General features: G+C 52.1%; 1 protein-coding gene across 2 annotated transcripts in view; it reads right to left on the bottom strand.

The window, feature by feature from the left end:
• Nucleotides 1-21323, bottom strand: part of Tln1 (talin 1) — a 30037-nt gene that overhangs the window by 3739 nt on the left and 4975 nt on the right. For both annotated transcript variants that reach the window (XM_032891640.1, XM_032891647.1), the window contains 47 exons: nucleotides 20354-20516; nucleotides 20046-20143; nucleotides 19609-19738; nucleotides 19357-19509; nucleotides 19027-19169; nucleotides 18811-18938; nucleotides 18079-18139; nucleotides 17251-17355; nucleotides 16779-16934; nucleotides 14876-14977; nucleotides 14652-14728; nucleotides 13735-13915; nucleotides 13476-13589; nucleotides 13277-13385; nucleotides 12948-13156; nucleotides 12713-12811; nucleotides 11588-11755; nucleotides 11121-11415; nucleotides 10421-10587; nucleotides 9554-9682; nucleotides 9283-9399; nucleotides 9085-9198; nucleotides 8761-8895; nucleotides 8489-8617; nucleotides 8218-8320; nucleotides 7907-8115; nucleotides 7451-7570; nucleotides 7093-7290; nucleotides 6834-6973; nucleotides 6583-6676; nucleotides 6395-6484; nucleotides 6162-6284; nucleotides 5228-5371; nucleotides 4540-4701; nucleotides 4199-4339; nucleotides 3930-4111; nucleotides 3634-3766; nucleotides 3240-3341; nucleotides 2879-3049; nucleotides 2644-2793; nucleotides 2438-2539; nucleotides 2239-2358; nucleotides 1148-1294; nucleotides 864-1030; nucleotides 591-774; nucleotides 377-502; nucleotides 164-280 (listed from right to left, as the gene is read on the bottom strand). In XM_032891640.1, the coding sequence (XP_032747531.1) occupies nucleotides 164-280; nucleotides 377-502; nucleotides 591-774; nucleotides 864-1030; nucleotides 1148-1294; nucleotides 2239-2358; nucleotides 2438-2539; nucleotides 2644-2793; nucleotides 2879-3049; nucleotides 3240-3341; nucleotides 3634-3766; nucleotides 3930-4111; nucleotides 4199-4339; nucleotides 4540-4701; nucleotides 5228-5371; nucleotides 6162-6284; nucleotides 6395-6484; nucleotides 6583-6676; nucleotides 6834-6973; nucleotides 7093-7290; nucleotides 7451-7570; nucleotides 7907-8115; nucleotides 8218-8320; nucleotides 8489-8617; nucleotides 8761-8895; nucleotides 9085-9198; nucleotides 9283-9399; nucleotides 9554-9682; nucleotides 10421-10587; nucleotides 11121-11415; nucleotides 11588-11755; nucleotides 12713-12811; nucleotides 12948-13156; nucleotides 13277-13385; nucleotides 13476-13589; nucleotides 13735-13915; nucleotides 14652-14728; nucleotides 14876-14977; nucleotides 16779-16934; nucleotides 17251-17355; nucleotides 18079-18139; nucleotides 18811-18938; nucleotides 19027-19169; nucleotides 19357-19509; nucleotides 19609-19738; nucleotides 20046-20143; nucleotides 20354-20483 (6474 nt within the window). In that variant the 5' untranslated portion in view covers nucleotides 20484-20516. Of the gene's footprint in view, nucleotides 1-163; nucleotides 281-376; nucleotides 503-590; nucleotides 775-863; nucleotides 1031-1147; nucleotides 1295-2238; nucleotides 2359-2437; nucleotides 2540-2643; nucleotides 2794-2878; nucleotides 3050-3239; nucleotides 3342-3633; nucleotides 3767-3929; nucleotides 4112-4198; nucleotides 4340-4539; nucleotides 4702-5227; nucleotides 5372-6161; nucleotides 6285-6394; nucleotides 6485-6582; nucleotides 6677-6833; nucleotides 6974-7092; nucleotides 7291-7450; nucleotides 7571-7906; nucleotides 8116-8217; nucleotides 8321-8488; nucleotides 8618-8760; nucleotides 8896-9084; nucleotides 9199-9282; nucleotides 9400-9553; nucleotides 9683-10420; nucleotides 10588-11120; nucleotides 11416-11587; nucleotides 11756-12712; nucleotides 12812-12947; nucleotides 13157-13276; nucleotides 13386-13475; nucleotides 13590-13734; nucleotides 13916-14651; nucleotides 14729-14875; nucleotides 14978-16778; nucleotides 16935-17250; nucleotides 17356-18078; nucleotides 18140-18810; nucleotides 18939-19026; nucleotides 19170-19356; nucleotides 19510-19608; nucleotides 19739-20045; nucleotides 20144-20353; nucleotides 20517-21323 lie in introns of those variants that run through there.

Here is a 21323-nt window from a genome sequence, read left to right as displayed (position 1 = left end):
GAGAGACTGTTGAAATTTAAGTAGTGCCTTTTGGCCGGGATGCAGCGCAGCAGAGACATGACGGGATCATGTGGGAAGTACGGTATTAAGCAAGCAGAGTGCTGAGGAATGCAGGAGAGGCCCAACTCACAGTCTATCACCCAGTGCCCCGGGCTGTGCTCACCGCCAGTTCCTGACGTATGTGCTCTGTGGTTGCCTCTAGGGCCCGGGTGCCTTTGGTGGCCTCATCTTCCACAGCCTTCACAGTCTTGAGCAACGATGTCACATTAGTCACCATCACCTGAGGGCAGCAGAGGAGTGGGGGAGACCATGTTTTAAAGCAGGAGGAAGTGCGCTAACCATCCCTCCTCCTGCTGTTGCTCCTACTGCTGCCAACCTTAGCAGAGTTCTTGAGCTGCCACACTGCAGGGTCATCCCCAACTTTGCCCGCTGCAGCCTTTGTTGCACTGATGAGGTCTCCCAGGGCCTTGGCTACGTCCTTTACTGCATTGATCAGCACCACCTGTGAGGGAGAGGTTACTCTGCTTTGTGAGGGGGAAGGGCAACAGGAAGTGAGGCTTAGGGCAGAATTAGAGATGTTAGGTAGATACCTGAGTTTCGGGGTCCTCGGCTCCTAGGCTGGCTGCACCAAGCTTGACTACATCAGCGAGGCGGGTAATGGTGGCCACTGAGGACTGGGCAGCTTGTGCCAACTTCTCCTGGCTCCCAGCTGCATTTTGTACCAGGACCTTGGTGTCCTCCACAAGAACCTTTGCTGTCTTTAAGATACCCTCCCTGGGGAGGCCCCACCAGTCAGCTTTCCTCAGAGTCCCAACCTTCCAGCCCATGCCAACCTGCCTCCCTCCGGGCACTTCCCTCCTCACCGGTGGTCAGCAAAAGTTTCGGCACCCTCACGGTTAAGTGTGCCAGCAGTAGCAAACATGATGGTGGTGTCAAGGTCAGCGATGATACCAGACACAGCACTGGCTGCTGTGATGCAGGCCTGGGTACCACGATTCCCAGCCTGGAGTGCAGCCAGAACATGGGAGACCTGTAGGCAAAGGGAAAGGGAAAGTCAAAGCTGCCTATGCTTGAGAGAACAAGGAAACAGGCTGGAGAGGTACACGGAGATGGGAAAGCCACGCCGCCCCAGGAGATCAGTAGTCACCTTCTCTGATACTCTGCGGGCACACTCTATGAGCTCCTTCTTGGTGTAGACATCACTGGGGCTACACTGCAAGGCGCCTGCCTTGGTGACCAGAGCAGAACAGCCATGGCCCAGCTCCTGTACTCGGTGCTTGATATGCGCACCTATCTGTGAATAGCAGAGGGGACATTGATCATTTTATAAGAGTGCTCAGGAGCCTCCAATGCACCTAGAGGAACCACTGAGGATGCTTAAAAACCTAGAGCAGTGGGATGGAACCACTGAGGATGCTTAAAAACCTAGAGCAGTGGGATGGACCAGTGGGTAAACACTTGTGTGAGCCTGGCCACCGGAGTTTGGTTCCTGGAACTCACAGTGGAAGGAGAGAACTGACTTCCCAGTTGTCCCCTGACCTGTGCATTATGACATGTGCACACCTGCACTCATACACACACTGCAAACACACACACACACTAATAATGATAAACAAACACAGCTTAAAAAGAACCATGTCTCACAGACTAAGGGAGCTCTAAGAAAAGTCCCCACACAGTCTTTTCTGGTTTCATATCCAAGCAGGAGTCACCTCCTACACATTCAGTAGTGAGAAGGCACCATGGGGTAAGGACTGTGCTAAGCACCGTGGGGAGGAGGGAGACGCAACTGTGCTTGGGTATTTGAACCAGAGCCTGTTTGGGTTTACGGAGGGTTTGGGGATTAGGCATGTCCTACTAAGATCCAGTCACTCACTTTCTTGGGAGGAGAGCCAAGAGCTTAAGCAAGGACAAGCTGTGTGGATTTGCCACACGGAAGCACCAGGAGACTCTCGGCCCAGCAGCGGTACCATAGGTCTTACTAGGGTTGACAGAGGCTGGAGAAGCAGAACCCAGAAGCCTTTGGATCCTGAGCTGTCCCTGACCCTGTGACTGAAGGCTCGAATCCTTCATGTCTACACACAGCCTGCTCGCCCTTTATGGAGCAGCCTTGATGGTGTGCTGCCTTTTGTCTGACTAGCTAGAGTAGGGAGTGTGGGACACCCCTGAGGCTGCCATGGGAAGAAGCACCATGAACTGCAATCTCCTGAGAGAAGGCAGTGTGGCTGCCATGGTTACCTCCTCATTTTCAGCAGCCACAGCTGCAGGCTTGGCTTGTGAGGCCAGTCGGCCATAGTCACTGGTCAGCTGGTTGGCAAGAGGGCCCAGCTCTTCAGGGCTGGTGTTCGACTTGGTTACCTGGTGATAAGGGAAAAAGTGAAGTTCTGACCAAGCTCAGCTCTCCCAGGGCAATCAGTCCCTTCCGTCCCAAACTTACCATTTCTTGAACAGTGACAGCAATGGCCTTGGCTGTCCTCACCATGGTTGTCTGATAATCTACGAACGAACCTTCTGGTTCACCCATAGGTCCTTCATCTAGCTGAGGGAGGAGGATGAAGCAGAGAAAGACTGTCACAGTCACTGCTTCTGTACCCAGAGTCCCTCTGGTAAGCCTGTGTGTCCCCAGGTACCCAAGGCTCTAACCTGGTTGATGGCCTGGGTGATGGAGTCCACCATGCCACCAACGACCCCTGCAGCACTAGCTGCTTCGTTGAGGGTTGTCGTCAGATCTTCTACAGCTTCTGTCATCATCTGCACAGCTTCCTCCAGGGCTTCCTGGGTGTGTGCTGCTTGCTATGGGGACAAGAGGAAGAGAGCCTGTAGCTCCTGCTTTTCCGGATTGTGCTAAAGCCTTCCCCACTCCCAGCCCCCGTCCTACCTTAGGGTTACCACCGGCCTCCTTGGCAGTGTATAGCAACTGCAAGGCAGACTCTGCCAATGTTTTCGTCTGGTCCAGAAGTGCCATCTGCTGCGGGTGGCTCAGGGTCTTAGATGCAGCACCCACTGCGGCCAGGGTGAGTGGCTCAAAGTACTGGGCCATTTGGGATACCTGAAACAAGAAACTGGGTTTAGCATCATGTACTCTTTTTTTTTTTTGGTTCTTTTTTTCGGAGCTGGGGACCGAACCCAGGGCCTTGCGCTTCCTAGGCAAGCGCTCTACCACTAAGCTAAATCCCCAACCCCAGCATCATGTACTCTTAACCTATGCCCTTAGACTCCTCACATGACTCCTTCCATACCTTGTGTCCCAGCTGGGAGGCTTCAGCTCGAGCAGCACTGGCCAGTGGCTCAATGAGATGGGAAATTTCCTGCACTGCAGTGAGCATCTGGGTGTGCAGAGCCTGGAGAGGAAGCAGACATCGGTTCTGAGTGTAACTGTAACACTGCCCATTCCTTCCAACTGTTTGCGTATGTGATGGTAGTGGGGACAGAACCGGGAGCTCTGGATGTGCTTCACACACTATCACTGAGTTACAACCTAGCCGCAGGCTTCCTTCCATATCTAACTCCTTACCTGGCCCCAGAAGATTCCGGCCCTCGGATGTCTTTGTCAAGATATCTCTGAACTCCTTCTCCCCCTACATACCCTTCCCCGAACCTGAAATCTCTACTCTTGAATACATTTCTCCTCACCTCTTGGGAGATTCCTTCACGGGGAGCCAGCTGTTGGCTGACAGCAGCAAGAGAAGCCTGGTCCAGGTCCCGCAAGCAGCTGTTCAGAGCTGCAATGGCTGTCTCACACTCCAACTGTCCCGGGGCTTTGTCTCTGCAGACACATCACAGGTTCCACTACCTCTTTGCAAGCTGCTATTTATCCTACCCTCCCCCCCCAAATCTGCAGTAAATGTCCTCTGACAGTGCGCCATCTCATTCCAACTCAGTCATTTGCCACGGTTTTGTCCCTAGACCTGCTTTCTAACCCTTAGTACCTCATGCTTGTAATAAGTTTCTTGATGGAATCTGAGACAGTCCGAGAGTGGCCAGCTAGCACTGACCAACGTGGAGGATCCCGTGGATTGACTGCTAATGCCCGAGCTGTCTGGATGAGCCCTCCAGCACTCTCTAACATTGTCTTAGCAGAGATTACAATGGGCTCCATGGCGGCTCGGCCCTGAGGAGAGAGGTGGGACAGAGGTGAGTCTCATGACTTAAGCTTCCAAAGATAAAGTGGCTCAGGAGTTTCTTTCCAGTGCCTTACCTCAGGGCTGATCTGGGCAGGAATGCTAGAGAACTCAGGGTTGGATGCAAAGGCACTCAGGTTATCCACAGCTTCCAGCAGAGGGGCTGTGGCCGCTCGGCACTGGGCCCGGTTCTCTTCTGTGAAGGCCCCATCTAGTGCCTGGAAGCCAACAGGGAGCCTTAGGACTAAGTAAGCAGGCGCACAAGTGAACCCAGGCTACCCACAAGGGCTCAAAGGACTAAAGAATCTGGATAGGCAAGGATAAGAGAATCTTGAAAAAGACCCCAGAAAATGAGTAGGAGTTTCAGGCAGAGAAGGTGGCATGGGTCAGGGAACCTGAAAATTCAAACACTCGAAACCTTGATGGTCTTGACAAGATTGGCTGTACTGTTGGCCACCTCCTTGGCTGACTGTACAAACTGGCGCTTGGCAGTAGGATTGGCAGTCCGAGCAGAAGCCAGGCGACAGCTGTTACACAGGGCAGAAGTGTGCTTGGCCACAATAGTGGCTGCAGACAACACCTGAGGAGACGGAGGTGGAGGCGCTGTGAGAAGAGCTGGAGGGAGGACCGCAAACCTAAGGGAGCCATGTCAGAGGTGGGAGACAAAGGATGGACCCTGCGGAGGTCGGTATAGGAAGCAAAGTGGAGGTGTGGAGAAAAAGGTGCTCAAAGATGAACTGGGGGGTTGGGGATTTAGCTCAGTGGTAGAGCACTTGCCCAAGGCCCTGGGTTCAGTCCCCAGCTCCGAAAAAAAAAGAAAAGGAAAAAAAAGATGAACTGGACGTGAGATGGGAGAAGCGGACAACAGATAGATCCATTAATGGAGGGAAATCAAAATGGGACAAGTGGGAGAAGGGGCTCAGGCATCTCTAGAGAAGATGTTTCCTCAGTGCTATGCGGAAGTACATCGAGACTCGGAAACAAGCACTGTGTGGAAGGTGAGGGATGTGTCCCGGCCTCCTCCTCCCTCACAGGTGCTTCCACTCCCTCTTTCCTCTTGGAGTCCTTTCTCAGCCTTGCCCATGGTACCTGTCCTCTTGCATTACCTGGGCCTGGGTACAGCCAGGCTCCCCCAGACTCTGACAGGCCATCTGAATTGCCTGGTTTGCGCGGGCAAACTGTGTGGGTTCCACCAGTCCTTGCTGTCCAGCTTGGCTATTGGGGTCAGAGACACCAACCAGATATGCTGCCTGGGGAGAAGTGAACAGTGGTGGAGGGAGGGGGTTAGAGAACAGACTTCTCTTTCTCTTCTGTGCGGAGAGAAGCAGTTATAAGAAACCACAGTTAACCTGCCTAAAACAAACTTTCCTCTTGTTAAACCGACCCAAACTTTTCAGAAGATTAAAAGGCAAATAGGCTGGGTATGGTGGCGCTTTCCCATAATCCCATGCCGAGGAGACAAAGGGGATGGTGAGTTTGCCGGGAGTAGTAAGTCCCCACCTCAAACAAACAATTTTTATTGAGCTTCATTAGAAGTATGTGTGTTTATGGATCACAGAATGAACAAAACAAAGTACAGAGAGGGAGAGAGAGAGAGAGAGAGATAGAGAGAGAGAGAGAGCGAGAACGCGAGTGTGCACGCGCATGTGCATGCAGTGCTCTGTTGAACTCTAGCTCAATCCTCAGCAATGTTAATAAAAGTCTTACAGCTGGTCAGTGTGATCAAAACAGAGTCCCAGCAACCTGGGCTTCCGACAGCTTCTGGTGACCACGCCCCCAGGAGGGAGAGCACGCCCCCCCCACAGGAGGGAGACCACCCTCCTACAGGAAGGAGAGCCCCCCCCCACCCCCCCCCCCCACAGGAGGGAGACCACCCTCCTACAGGAAGGAGAGTACCCCCCCCACAGGAGGGAGACCGCCCTCCTACAGGAAGGAGACCCTGATCCATCTCACACTAGATTCTTGATTGACAGCCGTGAAAGGGAGAAGCAGCACGAATGGGAAGCAAGAGCTGCTCTCTGGTCCACCTTAGGACATTACCTGTGCGGCTGCCTCAGTGAAGCCGCAGAGAGCCTTGGAGGCTGTGGCAATGGCATCTCCAAACTCTGGCAGATTTCCATTCTTGGCATTCTGGGAGATGCCAGTCATGGCTTCACCTAGGACCTAAGGAAGAGTGGGTATCAGGAGGTTCTGATCATGTCTACTGAGCAGCAATGTACCAGTGTTAAGTCACCTTCCCTCCCTGCCTCTCTGGAGCTCCCTGGCCCACTAACCTTAGAGTTCTCCATGACACTGTCCAAGCAACCGAAGTAGGACATGTCGTTGATGGGCTGCACTGGGTTCTCCAGGAGCTCTCGGACCGTCTGTGCAGGGAGAGCGACATGACATTCGACTGACCCTCCCTCAGCCCCGGCTCCTCAGCCCCGGCTCCTCCGCCCCAGCTCCCACGACAAAGGCTCACCTCTAGCTGCCGAAGTGCGTTGTCACACTCCTTCTGGCCAGGGGCTTGCTGGGTGCACATGGTGATGAGCTGGTTGATGCTGTCTGTCACTGCCCTGATTGGGAAGGGGAGTGTGGAACTGAGTCCTGGGTGCATGGGGTTGTATATATTTCTCTTTTGTTTTACTACAGCTAAGCTGGGGGTGTCTCATGAAATATCTCCTCTGGCCTTCTCACAGGTCCCCAGAGCTGAGATTCCCAGGTCCAGCTTACCGGGCAGCTGCAGCCAGCTGACTCTTGAGGTTGGGAGCAGCAGGGTCTGTGGACAAGGCCTTAGCAGCCAGAAGAAGTTTGCTCGAAGACATGGATATGCCCTTCAAGTTGGACACCACCTGGGCTCGGTCCTCCTGGCTCTGTTGAAGGGAAGGCATACATTATTCTGTTCTACTAGACTAGAGATGAAGGAACTAGGAGCAGACCCAGATCCTGAACACCCTACTTTGCTCTCAACTAGACCCTCTGCCCTTCGTACCGGGGCCTGTCCAGCCATCTCCACACCAGCTTCCAGGAAGGTGCTGAAGTCCTGTCCGAATCGACCTGAGGCCCGAGCCAGGTCCTGTGGGGTTCCTCGGGAGGCCTGCACCAGCTCTGTGGCCGCCTGATTTAACCCAGCAGCAGCTTCATTCAGTCGGCTCTGTGCTTCCTGAAACGTCCCGGTGCTTGGAGGAAGCTGCAGGGTCCGAGGGGAAGTCAGACAGATGAGTGGGGATGATGGGAAGAGAGTTTAGGAAGGGCAGGCAGGCTAGGGAGGATGGCGCAAAGCCTGGGCTTGTAAGAAGCTTCAGACAGCGGGGTCAAAGGACAGGTCATGAGACAGACAGTCCTCTTACCGAGTCACTCAGGAGTCGCTTGCTGGCATCTCCAACAGCTCTTAGGGCGTTATCCACATCTCTCTGGCCAGGCAGGCAGCTGACACAGCGGTTCAAGGCCTGCGTCACTGCTTTAGCCACCTGAGGTGGGAAAGAAACAGGGTTGCCAAAGGGAGTGATTTGGGAGAGCCCCTTTTACTCTGGGACATAGGAGATAACCAGAGGTCCTGGCACTAAAACAGGAAGAAAGGAACTTCTGTAGCTGAACAAACTGAGGCTAGGGTCACAGACAATAATCACACATCCCAAAATACCCACAAACATCCCAAACCCACTGCTCAGCCAGGTTTGTGCCTCAGGCTAACAGATGCTTCTGTGAGCTGGACTGAGAACACGTGCAGTAGAAGAGCGTGCGCCCTGTTGGGCAGGCCTTGTGAAGAGACCTAAGCAAGGGGTGGGCCCCTTCCCAGCACTGACCTGGGCAAGCCTTTGCTGGCTCTCCGGGTCCCCTGGATGGCCAGAGGCTTTCTTTGCCTCCTCAATGAGGCTGCTGGCCTTGTCCAGAGCGTCACTGGCTGTGTCAAGCACAATGGCCTGCACTGCAGGATCTGTTGTCAGTGCAGCTACACCCCGTGCAGCCTGGGCAAGTGACCTTAGTCCACCTGCTACATCCCGAGCTGCAATACCTGGGCACACAGAGAAAGGTTTGCTCTGTCAGCCTTTCCCCCACAAGTTCCCCGTCTCCAGTCGGCATCCCTCGTCCCATTCCCAGCCCTGTGCCTACACACCTGCATAGTTCTCGTTGCCCTGGGCAATCTCCCCCAGCAGCTTGGCGATGGCAGAGCTCACCGCTTTGGTGCTGTTGCCAAGATCTTGGGTACACTTCTCCATCTGCGGATAAGGGGATGAAGGCTCAGGTGGAGGAGGGGAAGGAAGAGGGGGGAGGGCACCTGAGAAGGTCCTTGGGGAAGGAAGGCTGGCAGCTGCATGAGGGCTCTACAGCAGGGCTGAGCAGACTCTGTGGGTAAGCGAGGGCATGCATGAAGGCCGAATCCTCACCGTCTCCCCGGGTAACGGTTTAAGCTTGCCCTCGCGAGCGGCTGCTTTTATCTCCTGCAGGTCCTTCTCTAGGTTCTGTACGACGCTCAGTGCAGAGTCCATCTCCAAAGGTCCACACGCCTCCTGAGCCTGTGGCGGTGAGAAGCACAGGGAGGCTGTATTCCTGGGCCGCAGATTAGTCGACCCTCTTGGAGGCTACTCTACGACTTCTCCCCATCCCAGCCGTCTATGTGCTGCGCCTTATGTTCCACAGCTAGAAATGGCTGCCCTACCTTCTGGGCAGCAGTGCGGAGCTCGGCCAGGGCAGTGCCTAGGTTCTTTGCACACTGACTCAGCTGCATCGCTGAAGCCTGGTCCTGAATTGTTGGCACTGAGGCCTTTGCTGCTGCCACCATCTTCCCACCTGGCTGTTGGAGAACACATATGCAAATGAGGTATGTCACCCTCCCTCTAGCCTTTGAATATACATTGGTCAGGATACAGTAAGCACTCGGTCGGGTTTGGTCTTGGCTAATAGCAGATATTCAGGTTGTGGGGAATGTAAGGTTAGGGAAACATAGGAGGGAGGCTCTGGTCTTAGGAGTGGAGTGTCTTGCCTGCAGGAAGCTCTGGCTGGCAGCGATGAGGGCGAGCTGAGCACTAGGGCTGTCAGGTTGAGCTTGGCTTCCTCGGACACCCTGCACCAGCAATGGAATCTGCTCTGCCACAGCCTGAAGGACAAAGGTCATGAGTACCTCGTTCTGGAACCCCTCTTCTCACCCCTCCCCACTCCCACACACCTCTTGGAGACTTACCTTACAGCTCTGTACCAGTAGTGGCTGGGGGCCTGCAGAGGCCTTGGGGGCAGAGGCTGCATGCTGTGCTGCAGCGATGGTCTGTGTAGCAGAGGCTGCAGCTTGTTTGGCTGCATGCTAGGAAGACAGAGTAATCAGAAGGCCAGGCACTCCCAGGCCCTGGCCTACCAGGCTCTCAGTGTACCCTAAGGAAACACTGGCTTGACCCATCCATCCCTGGCACCCCTCCCTCTGTCTCCATGCCGGCCCCTGCCCGGATCACCAGCCTTACCTCCAGGCGCTGCACCAACTTCTTCTTGATGGCATTCTGTGCAGCTGCATTGGTGGCCATGCGGAGCCCCTCAGCCGCTTCACGTAGTCGCTGCTGCTGCTCCTCACTGTCGGGGTGGGCAGCTGCTCCCTGAGAGGAGACACAACCATTATCCATCATCATTTTGATTTCAAAACGCACTCTTTTCTGACTTCTCTAAATCCAGTTTAAAGCTAATCTGTTTTCCTGGTCTAATTTCGAATTACCTTCACTGAGGCTTTAACTGCTGAGAGCTGAAAACTGTTTCAGAAAGGACAGGTTGTTGGAAGTCCCGGGGTACTTAATTCCCACTAGGATGTGAATCTTTCAGTGGAACTCTTGCCTGTCCTACAGAATCTTCAGAATTCTGTACTAACCAGTGTGAGCAGGAGGGCCTGGGAAGGGGAAGAAGACTCTCTGGAGAACGGACCTCGGGGGACCTTGGTGATGCCTTCTGATGGTCTTTACACCTAGTGTGTCAATGTCTAATGTGACCTGACTCTGTATGGCTACTGGAGACCCTTAGACCAAAAGGCTATCCGCCTTCACAGGGGACCAAGAGCAGATACAAGCAGATGTGGTAGCAACACAAGGGAAGTGGGAACAGCAGAACTTCAACATGAAAGAAAAACAGAATGTGGACCCTTATGGTCAGAGTCCACCGGAGTCACAGGGCTAGATGCCTGGCTGGTGGCCCAGCTGCAGGCTGGGAGCCAGAACCTTCCTTGGGAGTTGTTTCCTTATCTAGTCTCTTCTACTTCCCACTTTCCTTGGTCAGCCCATCAGACAAGGTCCTCGCTACTTCCCTTCAGGGTCCAGTTTAGGGTCTGTACAGAAAACTATTCCTACCTTGGCCGCCTCCACCATCTTGGCGGTGGCATCAGCAAGGATCTTGGCAGCACTAAGGAGCTTCCTAGAGTTCTCCAGATCACTCTCCCCCTCAGCATCGGCCTTGATAGCATTGACCAGGTCTGAGGTGGCTTGGGCCAGGATGCGGGCCTGTCGCACCATCTCCCCTGGAACACAGGATAGCCTCAATAAGAAAGCCAGAGATACTGAAAGAGACAGATGTAGTCTGGGCTTTCAGGGACAGAGAAGAGACGGGCAAAGGTCTCAAACGATTTCCTGAGAGGAAGGGCAGTTTCCAGCTAGTATTTCTAGTACATGTCTTGAGAGGATGAGGCAGTCTTCTTTGAATGATTTGAGGTAGGTGAAGTGGAGAAGCTACTGTCCCTCCTTTTCTTCCTTGTTTTCAAAAGTCTAGTGAGCTCTCAACCATGCAACGTGCCACCTACTGCTGGGCATAACCTGGTATCTTTTTGTAAATACTCTAAGGAAGACAGCACAAGGCTTGTGTTTCTTTCTGCTTTACCAATGGGAAGTGGAGGCTCTCCATTCAACAATGAGCCTAGAGATACACAGCTAGAGTAACTAAAGGCCACTGTGCTGATCCTCAGAGGCTGGGTGGCCAGGTCTGTAAGGTAAATGTCCAGTGGTCTTGGGGTACCCACCCTGGGACTTTTGTCTTCCTGGAGGTGAGTACTCTTACCAGCATCGCCCATGGAGCTGAAGATATTTTCAGTGACAGTGAGGATGGTATCAGTGGCTTGGTCGTATCGACCAGCAGGCCCAGCCCCTGTGGCATGGGCCTTCACATGCTGCAGCAGCTCATTGAGGGCCTGGGTGACAGCTGTGGCTGCTGCTCCTACCCCTCGCAACAGCTGTCCGTCTTCTGTAGCTGCTTGGGAGGCAGACACACAGCCCTCCACAGCCTTGGCCACCAGTCGTCCCGCCTCTACCAGCTGTTCCTGGCAGACAGGTGAGCTGATCGTAGGAGCTACCACCTGTGGGAAAACGATTTCAGACGTGCAGGTGAGAGAAGGAGGCTGTGAGATAGGTCTTTGTGGTTTTCACAGTAGTCACTGGGACGGGGGTGAGGCCTCAGAGTCAGAGATAAAACGAGCAGTTTGTATGCCTATTACCCAGAGGCAAAGGACATGGCAAATCTGGGCTCACCTTGGTGCAGGCCACCAGTTGGGACGTGGACAGGGCACACTGTGTAGCTGCAGCAATAACTTGGGTCTGAAGCCCTGAATCCTCTGTGCGCTGGGCCACACTCTTGGCCTTGAGGACCAGGGCCGCTGCAGCACTAGCCACTGCCTTTGCTAGCTGCATCAGAACATCCTGGGAGAGAAAGCAGCCAGTCAGGTCTGAGACTGAGCCTGCGGTCATAGACACTTCTCATTGGCTTAAGCTGCTTCATTATTCCCATTGACTCCAATCAGAGGACAGTATATGCACAAGCAGTTAGAACCTCTCCCAAGCCCCTCTACCTTGAGCACCCAGAAGGAGAGACACTCACCAAGAACAAACCCTCACCAATAGAAACAGAATCTATACCAAAGGGAGAGATGCATGAGGCGGATACACTCGGACAGTTACGGGGAAGGAGGAATAGGTGGTTCAATGAGGGAGGTGCTTCATGTCTCCATGCTGCTCAATCTCAGTGTGCAAGGAGTCATCTGCAGTTTTTGGAGCAAGACCCTGTCCTACCCTATCTGATCTCTTTTCTTCAACCCTGTCAGTCTAGGCCTCCCCAACTCCCATCATGTCTGCTCCCCTAGGGGGTTGAGGAAGAGGCATGGAAGCGAGTGTATGCGGCTCAGAGAGGACCAAGCTGGGAAGGCCCAGGCCAGAGACCGTTACCGTAGGGGAATCGGGGGGAGATGGAGCCCCAGCCCCTCTGGGTACAAACATCTGTATGGGAAATTCAGGGTGAAAAGTCAGCTGAGGCAACTTGCCTAGGGTAGGGGAAAGGAAGGGGGCAGCTAGAGGAACATCACCCTCAATGTGGCGAGGGTGTCTTGAGAGAGCTTAAAGCTGGGGCCATGACTATGTACAGGGAAGTCGGGGCTAAGGACATCATCGATAAGTGCCAAATTGAACCAGGAGGTTATATCTGTATTCAGGAGTTCTGAATTCTTACACCCGAGAGAACAGGCGCTTTCAGTACTGTATCTGGAAGCATGATTGGGTTGGTCTGGATGGGTTACCTCACAGAAAAAGGGGCTAAGGTCTAGATTTCGGATCAGAGATCACCTCCTAGGAGTGGGGGCTCTGGGAGCTGGGTTTATCACCAACCTGGAAGTGGGGGTCAGTGTCACTCTCCCCAATTTGCTGCAACAGCTCCCCACTGGCCTGGCCCACGTTCCCAGCCGCCTGCAGCAGGTTCTGACGGGGCTGTGGAGAATGGACACCTGTCAGAAGCTGCGTGACGCTGGCCATGTGCCCACAGGTCTCACTAGCTCCTGGGCCGCACTTCCTTCTTGGGGTGGAACCCTGTGTCCACCCTCACCACAGCCCTGTGGCCTCTGACCTCAGCGCTGGCGGGCTGAGCGCTGCGAAGCAGTTCTGACACTGCCCCTGCAAGGCCCTTTGCTGCTTGCAGAAGGGGCCGGCCATTGCCACCTTCATCCTCCAGCAGGGCAGCCAACAACTTCACCCCACGGGACATCTCCGTCAGGTTGGAAGAGATGGTGGTGACTGCACAGCCCACTGCGGTGTAGTCTGTCTCTGCAGGGTCTCCTAAAGACAGAGAGCAGAGGAAGACGCTGAGATGGAATGGGGAGGCACCATTGCAGTTAGAGGTGGACACACCCACAACCTGCCACAGCGAGTCACGGCAGTCACACATTCACAGCCTACCTGCTGTCAGGTTTACCACGGAGGCAGTGCCAGCTGTGATGGCATCTACCTGGGAGTGGATCTCATGCTTTGATTCATCCATCTTGTTCTTACGCCAAGCTTTGGAGGCCTGAGAGAAAAAGGCAGAACCTTAGGCCCCCTCTCTCCTCCTTAGAGTCCCAGCTGGAACCACTTGGCTTCTTCTCTACCGCATACTCACAGCATCCTGGCCCAGAGGGGGCAGAGCATCAAAGTCATCAAGAGCAGCTTGGGCGGCCTGCACAGCCTGCATGCTGGAGTTAATGGTTCCAGTGAGCGCCTGCTGGGCTGAAGTCTAAGACAGAGAAGAGGAAGAGAGAGAATGGGGCATCCAAGAAAGCAAAGGTCAAGAAAGGCTGGGGGAGGAGTATAAGGGCTGCTTACTCGTGACACTTAGGACAGGGACCTGTGTGCCACGACACAGGTGGGAGCGTTCTTACCAAAGGTGGCATGTGTCCGCGGTGCATCTGGCCACTGGTAACCTGCTGCTGGGCAGGCGGCATGCTCCCCACTTGGAAATTCTCAGGGCCAGAGGCTCCAGAGCGCATGATGGCTGGTAGGGCCACAGAGCCATGCTCCGCTTTCCCCACTCGGTTGTATTGCTGCTGAAGGACTGTTGACCTGGGGACATGGTGAGCAGTTACAATGCCTCTGCAGTGTAGGATCTAGGGCAGGGCTTCTCAACCTTCCTAATTCTACCACCCTTTAATACAGCTCCTCATGCTGTGGTTACCATACCAAAACCATATCCCCAACCATAACCCCAGTACCCAACCATAAAATTATTACATTGCTAGTTCCCAACTAAAATATTACTACAAACTGTTATACTGTAATATTATTAATTGAAATACTGCAATAAATTGAAATGTCTTTTACATTTGATATGCAGGTTATAGGATATGTGACTCCCCCTAAAGGGGTCAAGACCCACAGGTTGGGAACAGTTGATCTAGGGATTAATGAACTCTTGTTAATAAAGCCTGAGCCAAGGGAAGAACCATGTGCTGGAGCAATGGCTCGGCAGTTAACAGGACCTGCTGGGTTGGGGATTTAGTTCAGTGGTAAGGCCCTGGGTTCGGTCCCCAGCTCCGAAAAAAAGAAAAAAGGAAAAAAAAAAAAAAAAAAAAAAAAAGACCTGCTGTTCTTGCAAGGACCAGAACCCACATCAGACAGCTTACAACCACTGTTCCACGACACAGGGACTCCAGTTCCAAGGGACCCAACACTTGTTCTGGCCTGCAAGCACCTAAATGTGCCCAAACTGTTCAAAGGATGTTCAACACCCAGTGAGTCCTTATAGTCAAGCCGTACTTTCCCTACTCAAGGAACGACATCAGCCCAACTCCCTTCCTACTTTTTGGGAGAAACTGAGTCCTCCAACATAGTAGACTCTTCATCTCCCTCCAGCCCAAAATGGTCCTTGCTTTTTTTCTGTAAGAAGGAAAAAGGAAGAAGAGTTGAGGCCATTAAATAAGAGGCAGTCAGCCATTTTCTAGAACTTGGGTCCTGTTTGTAGAGGACTGGCTCAGGGAGCAGAGGGCCTGAGAATGCTCTGTCAAGCTGGGTGGAGGCACTCACCTTCTTAAGGATGATGTCGATGTAGCCAGCAATGAGCTGTGCGATCTGCTCCCCTTCAGTCGTCTGTACTGAGTAGTAGCCATCCTGGTAGTCTCCAAAGTCCTACAGTGACAAGGTGGGGACTGAGCAGCATGGAAGTGGGGAGGAGGAAAGGTGCCACGTGCACTTGATATAGACACTGTCTGTGCCGCCGACCCTCTAGGAAGCTGGCCCATCATCCTTCAACCATTAGATTGATTTATTTATGTATATGAGTACACTGTAGCTGTCCTCAAGACACACCAGGAAAGAGCATTGAATCCCATTACAGATGGTTGTGAGCCACCATGTGGTTGCTGGGAATTGAACTCAGGACCTCTGGGAGAGCAGTCAGTGCTCTTAACCTCTGGACCACCTCTCCAGCCCCACCATTGGTTTATCTCCCTCTTGAGGGGATATTTTGCGCGGGCAGTGGCCTTTCTGCTACAGTTTCATACACATGTCATTTAGACTCTTCACTCCTCCCCAGAGGATACAATTGGGAAGACATCAGCGAGTTTATTAAATCACCGTCCTTGAAGACTGGCAAAAACATCCAAAGTAGAAAACAGCATCGATCATTTCTATTTTCATTATGTGGTACTCTATCAAATTGGTATCAGTTAATTAATTCATAACCTCAGAACCAGAAAACCGGAGGAAAAGAACAACTGTAAACAGCTGGTGCTGAAGAAGGGAGGCTTGTCTTTCTTTTTTTTTTTTTTTTCTTTTTTTTTTCGGAGCTGGGGACCGAACTCAGGGCCTTGCTTCCTAGGTAAGCGCTCTACCACTGAGCTAAATCCCCAGCCCGGAGGCTTGTTTTCTATTCGCTTGTCCTTACACGTCATGAAACCTCAGCTTGGCTTTTATGTTTTCAACTTTTTTTTTTTTTAAAGATTTATTTATTCATTATATATAAGTACACAACACCACAACACTGTAGCTGTCTTCAGATACACCAGAAGAGGGCATCGGATCTCCTCACAGATGGTTGTGAGCCACCATGTGGTCACTGGGAATTGAACTCATAACCTCTGGAAGAGCAGTAGGGTGCTCTTAACCGCTGAGCCATCTCTCCAGCCCCTGTCAACTTCCTTTTATTTGCCTTTTTGACACTGGCTGGTCTGATCCTCACTACTTAGTCCAGCCTAGTCTCAAATGCACAGCAAACCCCTTTGCCTCAGAGTGCTAAGTGCTGGGGTTATACACATAACCATGCCCAACTTGCTTTTCTTCTCTTTCCCTTTTTTAAAAAATAGTTTTATGTATGTTGTGGTACTAGGGACTGAAGTCCCTTTACATATGCTAGGCAAGTGCTTTATCACTGAGGACACAACCCCTGTGGTAGTTTGAATGAGATACCTCCCCGTCCCCACCCCTCCCCCAGTCTCAGGCATTTGATCACTTGGCTGTACTGTTTAGGGAAGATGAGAAGGCAGGTCCTTGCTGGATAAAGTATGCCATAGGGGGCAGGCTTTCCCCAGTTTGCTCTCTGCTTCCTACCTGCAGTTTAAAATGGGCGCCCTCAGCTCTTTCTGCCTCTATGCCTGCCTGCTGCCCCACCTCCCACACTGTGATGGTGATGGGCTCTCAACCCACTATGATCATAAACCCTCCTCTGTAAGCTGCCATAGTCATGTTGTTTTATCATAGCAATAGACGGTAACTCTCCAAGCTCTGCTGCATTTAAAGAGTGCATCGGTCACCTAGCCATCAACACACTTCATTCTCTAAGAGCTTCTCCACCTCCTCTGACCTCCACTTCCCACAACTCTGTTCTGGAGTCATATTCAATGCACTCTGCCCTAAAGGAGGGGGAAAGACCTTTGTACTTGCGCTTCTTGAACAACCCCAAGGCCTTTCCCATTGGAATCCTAGCACCCACCAAAGTGAAGCTCTTGGGAGAGGCAGCCCAGCGTTTGATGTTGGTGAGGCTCCATTCCTGGATCACCTCCTTGGTCTTCTCATCCACACGCATCACACATTCCTTGGTGATGCCCAACAGCCTGGGCACTAGTTTATTCTTCCCCTTCATCTTTTCCTGTGAGACAGAGGTTGGAATTGGTGTTATAGGTTAAAGGTCAAATGTGATCAGCTCTAGACCACAAGGGGATGCTGCGGTGGCCAGGAGGGCTAAGCTACTGTGTTCACAGGCAGGCTCAGGACAAGCTCTACTAGGGACAGAGGCATAGCCTAGGGAAAGGAGGGAGTGATAGCAATGGAGGAGTGACAAGGGACAAGATGTACACGGTCAGAGGAAGTCACGATGGGAAAGGATGAAGCCAAGTCAAGGAGTTCAGGGAGACAGGAAAGGGAAGAATGACATAAGGCAGGCAGGAAGAAGGGTCAGAACTCACCTTCACTAGGAAGAAGGAGACACCGTAAGTCTTGAGGGAACGGGCCAGCTTCACATAGCGTACCTTGGCCTCAATTTCACTCATCTGCCCACAATTTTTGTGTGCCTTCAAGTAGGAAAGGGGGAAAAGTTAGCCGTGTGGGGCTAGTGTTACAATGCAGGAGACAAGCTAGGATGTTAACTGTAATGGCAGAGGATTATGGGCACACAGAAGGGTTTAGGAAGGCACGAGATAAGGAGATGCAACGTGGGCTGGCTAAGGAGCAGAAGCAACAACGTAAGAAATGCGGTTAAGGAACTTGCAGACGGTCTGCAGATGGTACTAGAGAGTTAAGGAGTAGGAGAGGCCCGGATCATCAGAGCTCAAAGGAGAAGGCCTTTGGGGCTGAGTATTCAGAGTCGGATAAGACTTTACATTCACAGTAATTTCAGGTGAAATAGCTCAGTGATGCTCCTATCCGGCTTCCACAGAGAAAACGCAAGGAAAATACCAGGCTGAGCCAAGCATGGTAACTCATATTCACAATCCCAACTCTTAAGGGGCTGAGGTAAGAGGATTGCTGTGCACTAGAGGCCAGCCTGGGCCTCAAAGTGAGACCCAGTCTCAAACAAAAAGCAAAACCCAAAATGGAAATTCCCCAGCAAAATTGCTGATGAGCTGGGACTAAAATCCACATCTTCTGCTTTCTTTGCATAAGACAGGTAGGAGAACAGCTCGGAGGGTAGAAGCGAGGTGAGCAGAGATGGAGAAGGTAGGGTCCACTTAGCCAGGAGAGTCAAGCAGCCAAGCTCCCAGGTCATCCCAGACACTTTCCCCTACCCCATTCACCTGAAAGATCTTACGCTCTCCCTTCTGCTTCACATACTCCTTGGGCAGGAAGTCCTTCAGGCTACACCAGAAAAGGGAGGGTCAGCATGGAGTGGATAGCATCAGGGGCATGTGGGCCATGAACTGTGGGCCTAGAGGTTTGAGGAAATGTCTAGGACAGTATCATCTCTGAGAAAGACTGAGGAGACTGGTCTGCACTGGCTTCTGCAAGACTGGGGACTCAACATGAGCTCCTGAGTGAACTGTGCTTTCTGTGGGAAGGGAACTGAGGAAACTTAAATTGAAGGCTTAGTTTTCTGAGAAAGAGAGGGAGCCAAGAAGAGAGAAAGCTCCCTACAAGGATGACCATGCACTTAGGAAACTAAGTAAGTCTCATTAAAGTCTTTGGATCCTGAGAAATACCAGTGAATGTGATTTGGGGACCCTTTTAATTTAATGTTTCCTGCAAGGAAAATGTCCTATTTTACTTTGGCTGATAGAACAAATTCCCAGAGAATCTAAAACAAACAAAAGCCAGTTCCGGGGGAAAGGGCAGAGACACTGAACATTCCCACTTTGATGGGGTCAGTGAGGAGACAAAGGACGGTGGTGGCTGAGAGGGTGATGATCTGCGGGTGTCAACCCTCAGACCTTGAAAGAGGAAATAAGGGAAGAAGGCTTGGGGTGCAGACAGGTCATTGGGTCACAGTGGTAAGGGGGTCTCAAGCCATAACATGGACATGGCTCACTTACTCAAGGAAGCCAGCCTTGTGCTTCTGTTCATTGTGAGGTCCAAACTGGATCTGGCATTGGAAGCCTGCAAACTCACAGGCCTTGTCAAAGGAGACAGGGTGGGAGCCGTTCAGGATGTCATCTCGTGCCTGGAGATCATAGAATGCCAGTGTATGGGCAGGGATTTCCCTGTTAACTCTGCCCTACCCCCACCCACCAGCCAACTCTTCTCCACACCTGCACATAAAGAAGGTTCAGCTGTACAGGGTCGCGGGAGTCCACATTCTGGTCTGAGTAGAAGAACTTTCTCCGCAGCAACAACGTCTCATGCTCTTCCACTCCCTGTTCCCTCAGTGTCCGCCCATGGTCCAGCCAGTTCACTGGAACACAGAGCGTAGGACCCTTTGCACCGACCCCACATAGCCCCTTGTTGCCCAGTGCCTGAGTTTTTACTTCTTCAGTGCCGGCCTTTCCTCATAGAAGTGTACGTTGCATGACTCAGGGTAAATAGGAAATAAATGGCTGCCCTTCCTCTCCCTACATTTCCCAGGACGCGTCTCTGCTTACACTCATCGTCTGTGTGCAACTTCTGCTTTAGTTTCTCCATCTTCTTTTCATCTCGCAACAGGGTCTTGTCTTTTCTTAGGGTCCCTGTCCCCTCATCCTTCTTTTCTTCCATCAGTTCTCGAACCAGTGAATATTCGTCATGGTTGGTGATACCTAGGGAAAAGGGAAGGTTTGGTTAACTCCCCAACCATAAAGGTCTTTTGACAGAGTGGGAACCTCCTGGCCCAGGCTGTCACCACCAAGATCCCTTACCAATTCGGGCACAGATAGTCATGAGCATGTCTGTGACAGTCTTGGAGTCATCCACCATGATAGTCTTCACAGTTCCATCTAACATCCGGATCTTCAGGGGTCTCTGTTTTTTTCTGTACTCCATGGTGTCCTGTTGGGGCACGGAGAGGTGGTCAGGGCTTATTTAAACTGGTTCTCTTTCCCCAGCCAAGGAGAAGGAAAGGAAAGTAAATTACTAAGTGGAAGACTACAGTGGTTCATCCAAAAGGAGGCCATTTTGACTGCCTGTGTCAGAAAGCCACAGTGCTGGCCTGGTATGTGAAAAGCCCAGGGTTCAGGGAAGGAACTGGTATGAGGAAGGAAGAGAGAGGAGGAGTAGACACCAACATGGGTGCTGGGAACAAGTGAGACAGCAGGTAGAGAGCACGTGGGTGGCCAATGATGATGGAGTTACTCACCCCATTTCGGAGCATGTAGTAGTCCAGAGCTTTCCCAGCCTCGAGCCAGATACCTTTTTTGGGGTCATCATCTGACAGAAATAGCCCAAAGTCGCTGGCTAAAAGAGATGGTAGATCACCTTAGACTTACAAAAACTTCACTGTGGCCAAACAGCCAGACCTCTGGCTTTGTATATTCTTCTCTCCCATGATCTTGGAGCGTAGGTCTGAGGGGTGAGGAACTTAGAACACAATGGGGACACTGCTCAAGACCAAGAGAGTAAGGGATGAAGGATTCCTGCCCCCACCACCTCAGTAGTCAGACTCACGAGGGCCAGCCAGGGCCTCTGGGATCCGCTCACGAATCATGCGGCAGGCATCGTACACCATGGTAGACGGCTCAAACTGCATCGTCTTCACCACGTTCCCAATGCTGATCCTCAGCGAAAGCGCAACCATGGTGGCAGCTTCTGCTCTTCGGCCTGGCGATACCTGGCCAGTAGCACCAGAGCATTAGAACACACCCTCACTGGAGTGCCTCAGAGTCCCGGAGAGAAGATTGTTAAGGGAATCACCATGACAGAAAATAATAGTAAGTTCTTTTGTCCTATTAATTTCAAAAGGTGAAAGATTACTTACATCGAATGGACCAGCCTAGACCATTTAAGACATCCCAGAGAGAATCTGGTCTCTATAGAGTACAATAGCAGGCCTGAAATGCAATGTCACCTGAGGACACTGTCCTGCCTGCACCACTGGAATTTGTGCCTCTCTGGTTCCAAGTGCCTTGGCCTCTTGTTTCTGTTCACCTCTTTCCCCAACCCCGCCTCTGCCTTGTCTTTTACTTTTCCAGGGTCAGTTTTTTTCCTTTTCTCTGCCCTGGGATTTCAGAGCACGACGCTGACCTCATGTGACCTTCCCTCTTACAGTTTTTGCCTTCTTCTTGGCAAAATGCAGCATCCCAGGGGCTCCTGAATCCTGCAAACTTCCTGTGGCTAGCATGTCAGGGAGACCTACTTGTATCCCTGCTTTCTTCCAACCTGAATGGTACACGTAGGGCCTCCCAATAAGCTGTCAGTCACGGTACAATTATGACTCTCTGTCCAGAGACCTCGGAAATGACCTAGTCAATACTTCTTGGAGAGGAGAAAGTTTCAAGGCAAGTGGGGCAAACAGCCCAGACACTGAGACTCAAGCCTTACTGCAGTCTCTTGTACTCTTCTCCATCAAGCTGTGCCCAGTCTGCCCCCCATCTTAACTAGGTACCCAGGTGATGCTTTCAGCGCAGCTCAGTGTTTG

Source organism: Rattus rattus, chromosome 1, assembly GCF_011064425.1.
Source record: "Rattus rattus isolate New Zealand chromosome 1, Rrattus_CSIRO_v1, whole genome shotgun sequence".
NCBI lineage: Eukaryota > Metazoa > Chordata > Mammalia > Rodentia > Muridae > Rattus > Rattus rattus.
This window is presented reverse-complemented; position numbering and strand designations above follow the sequence as displayed.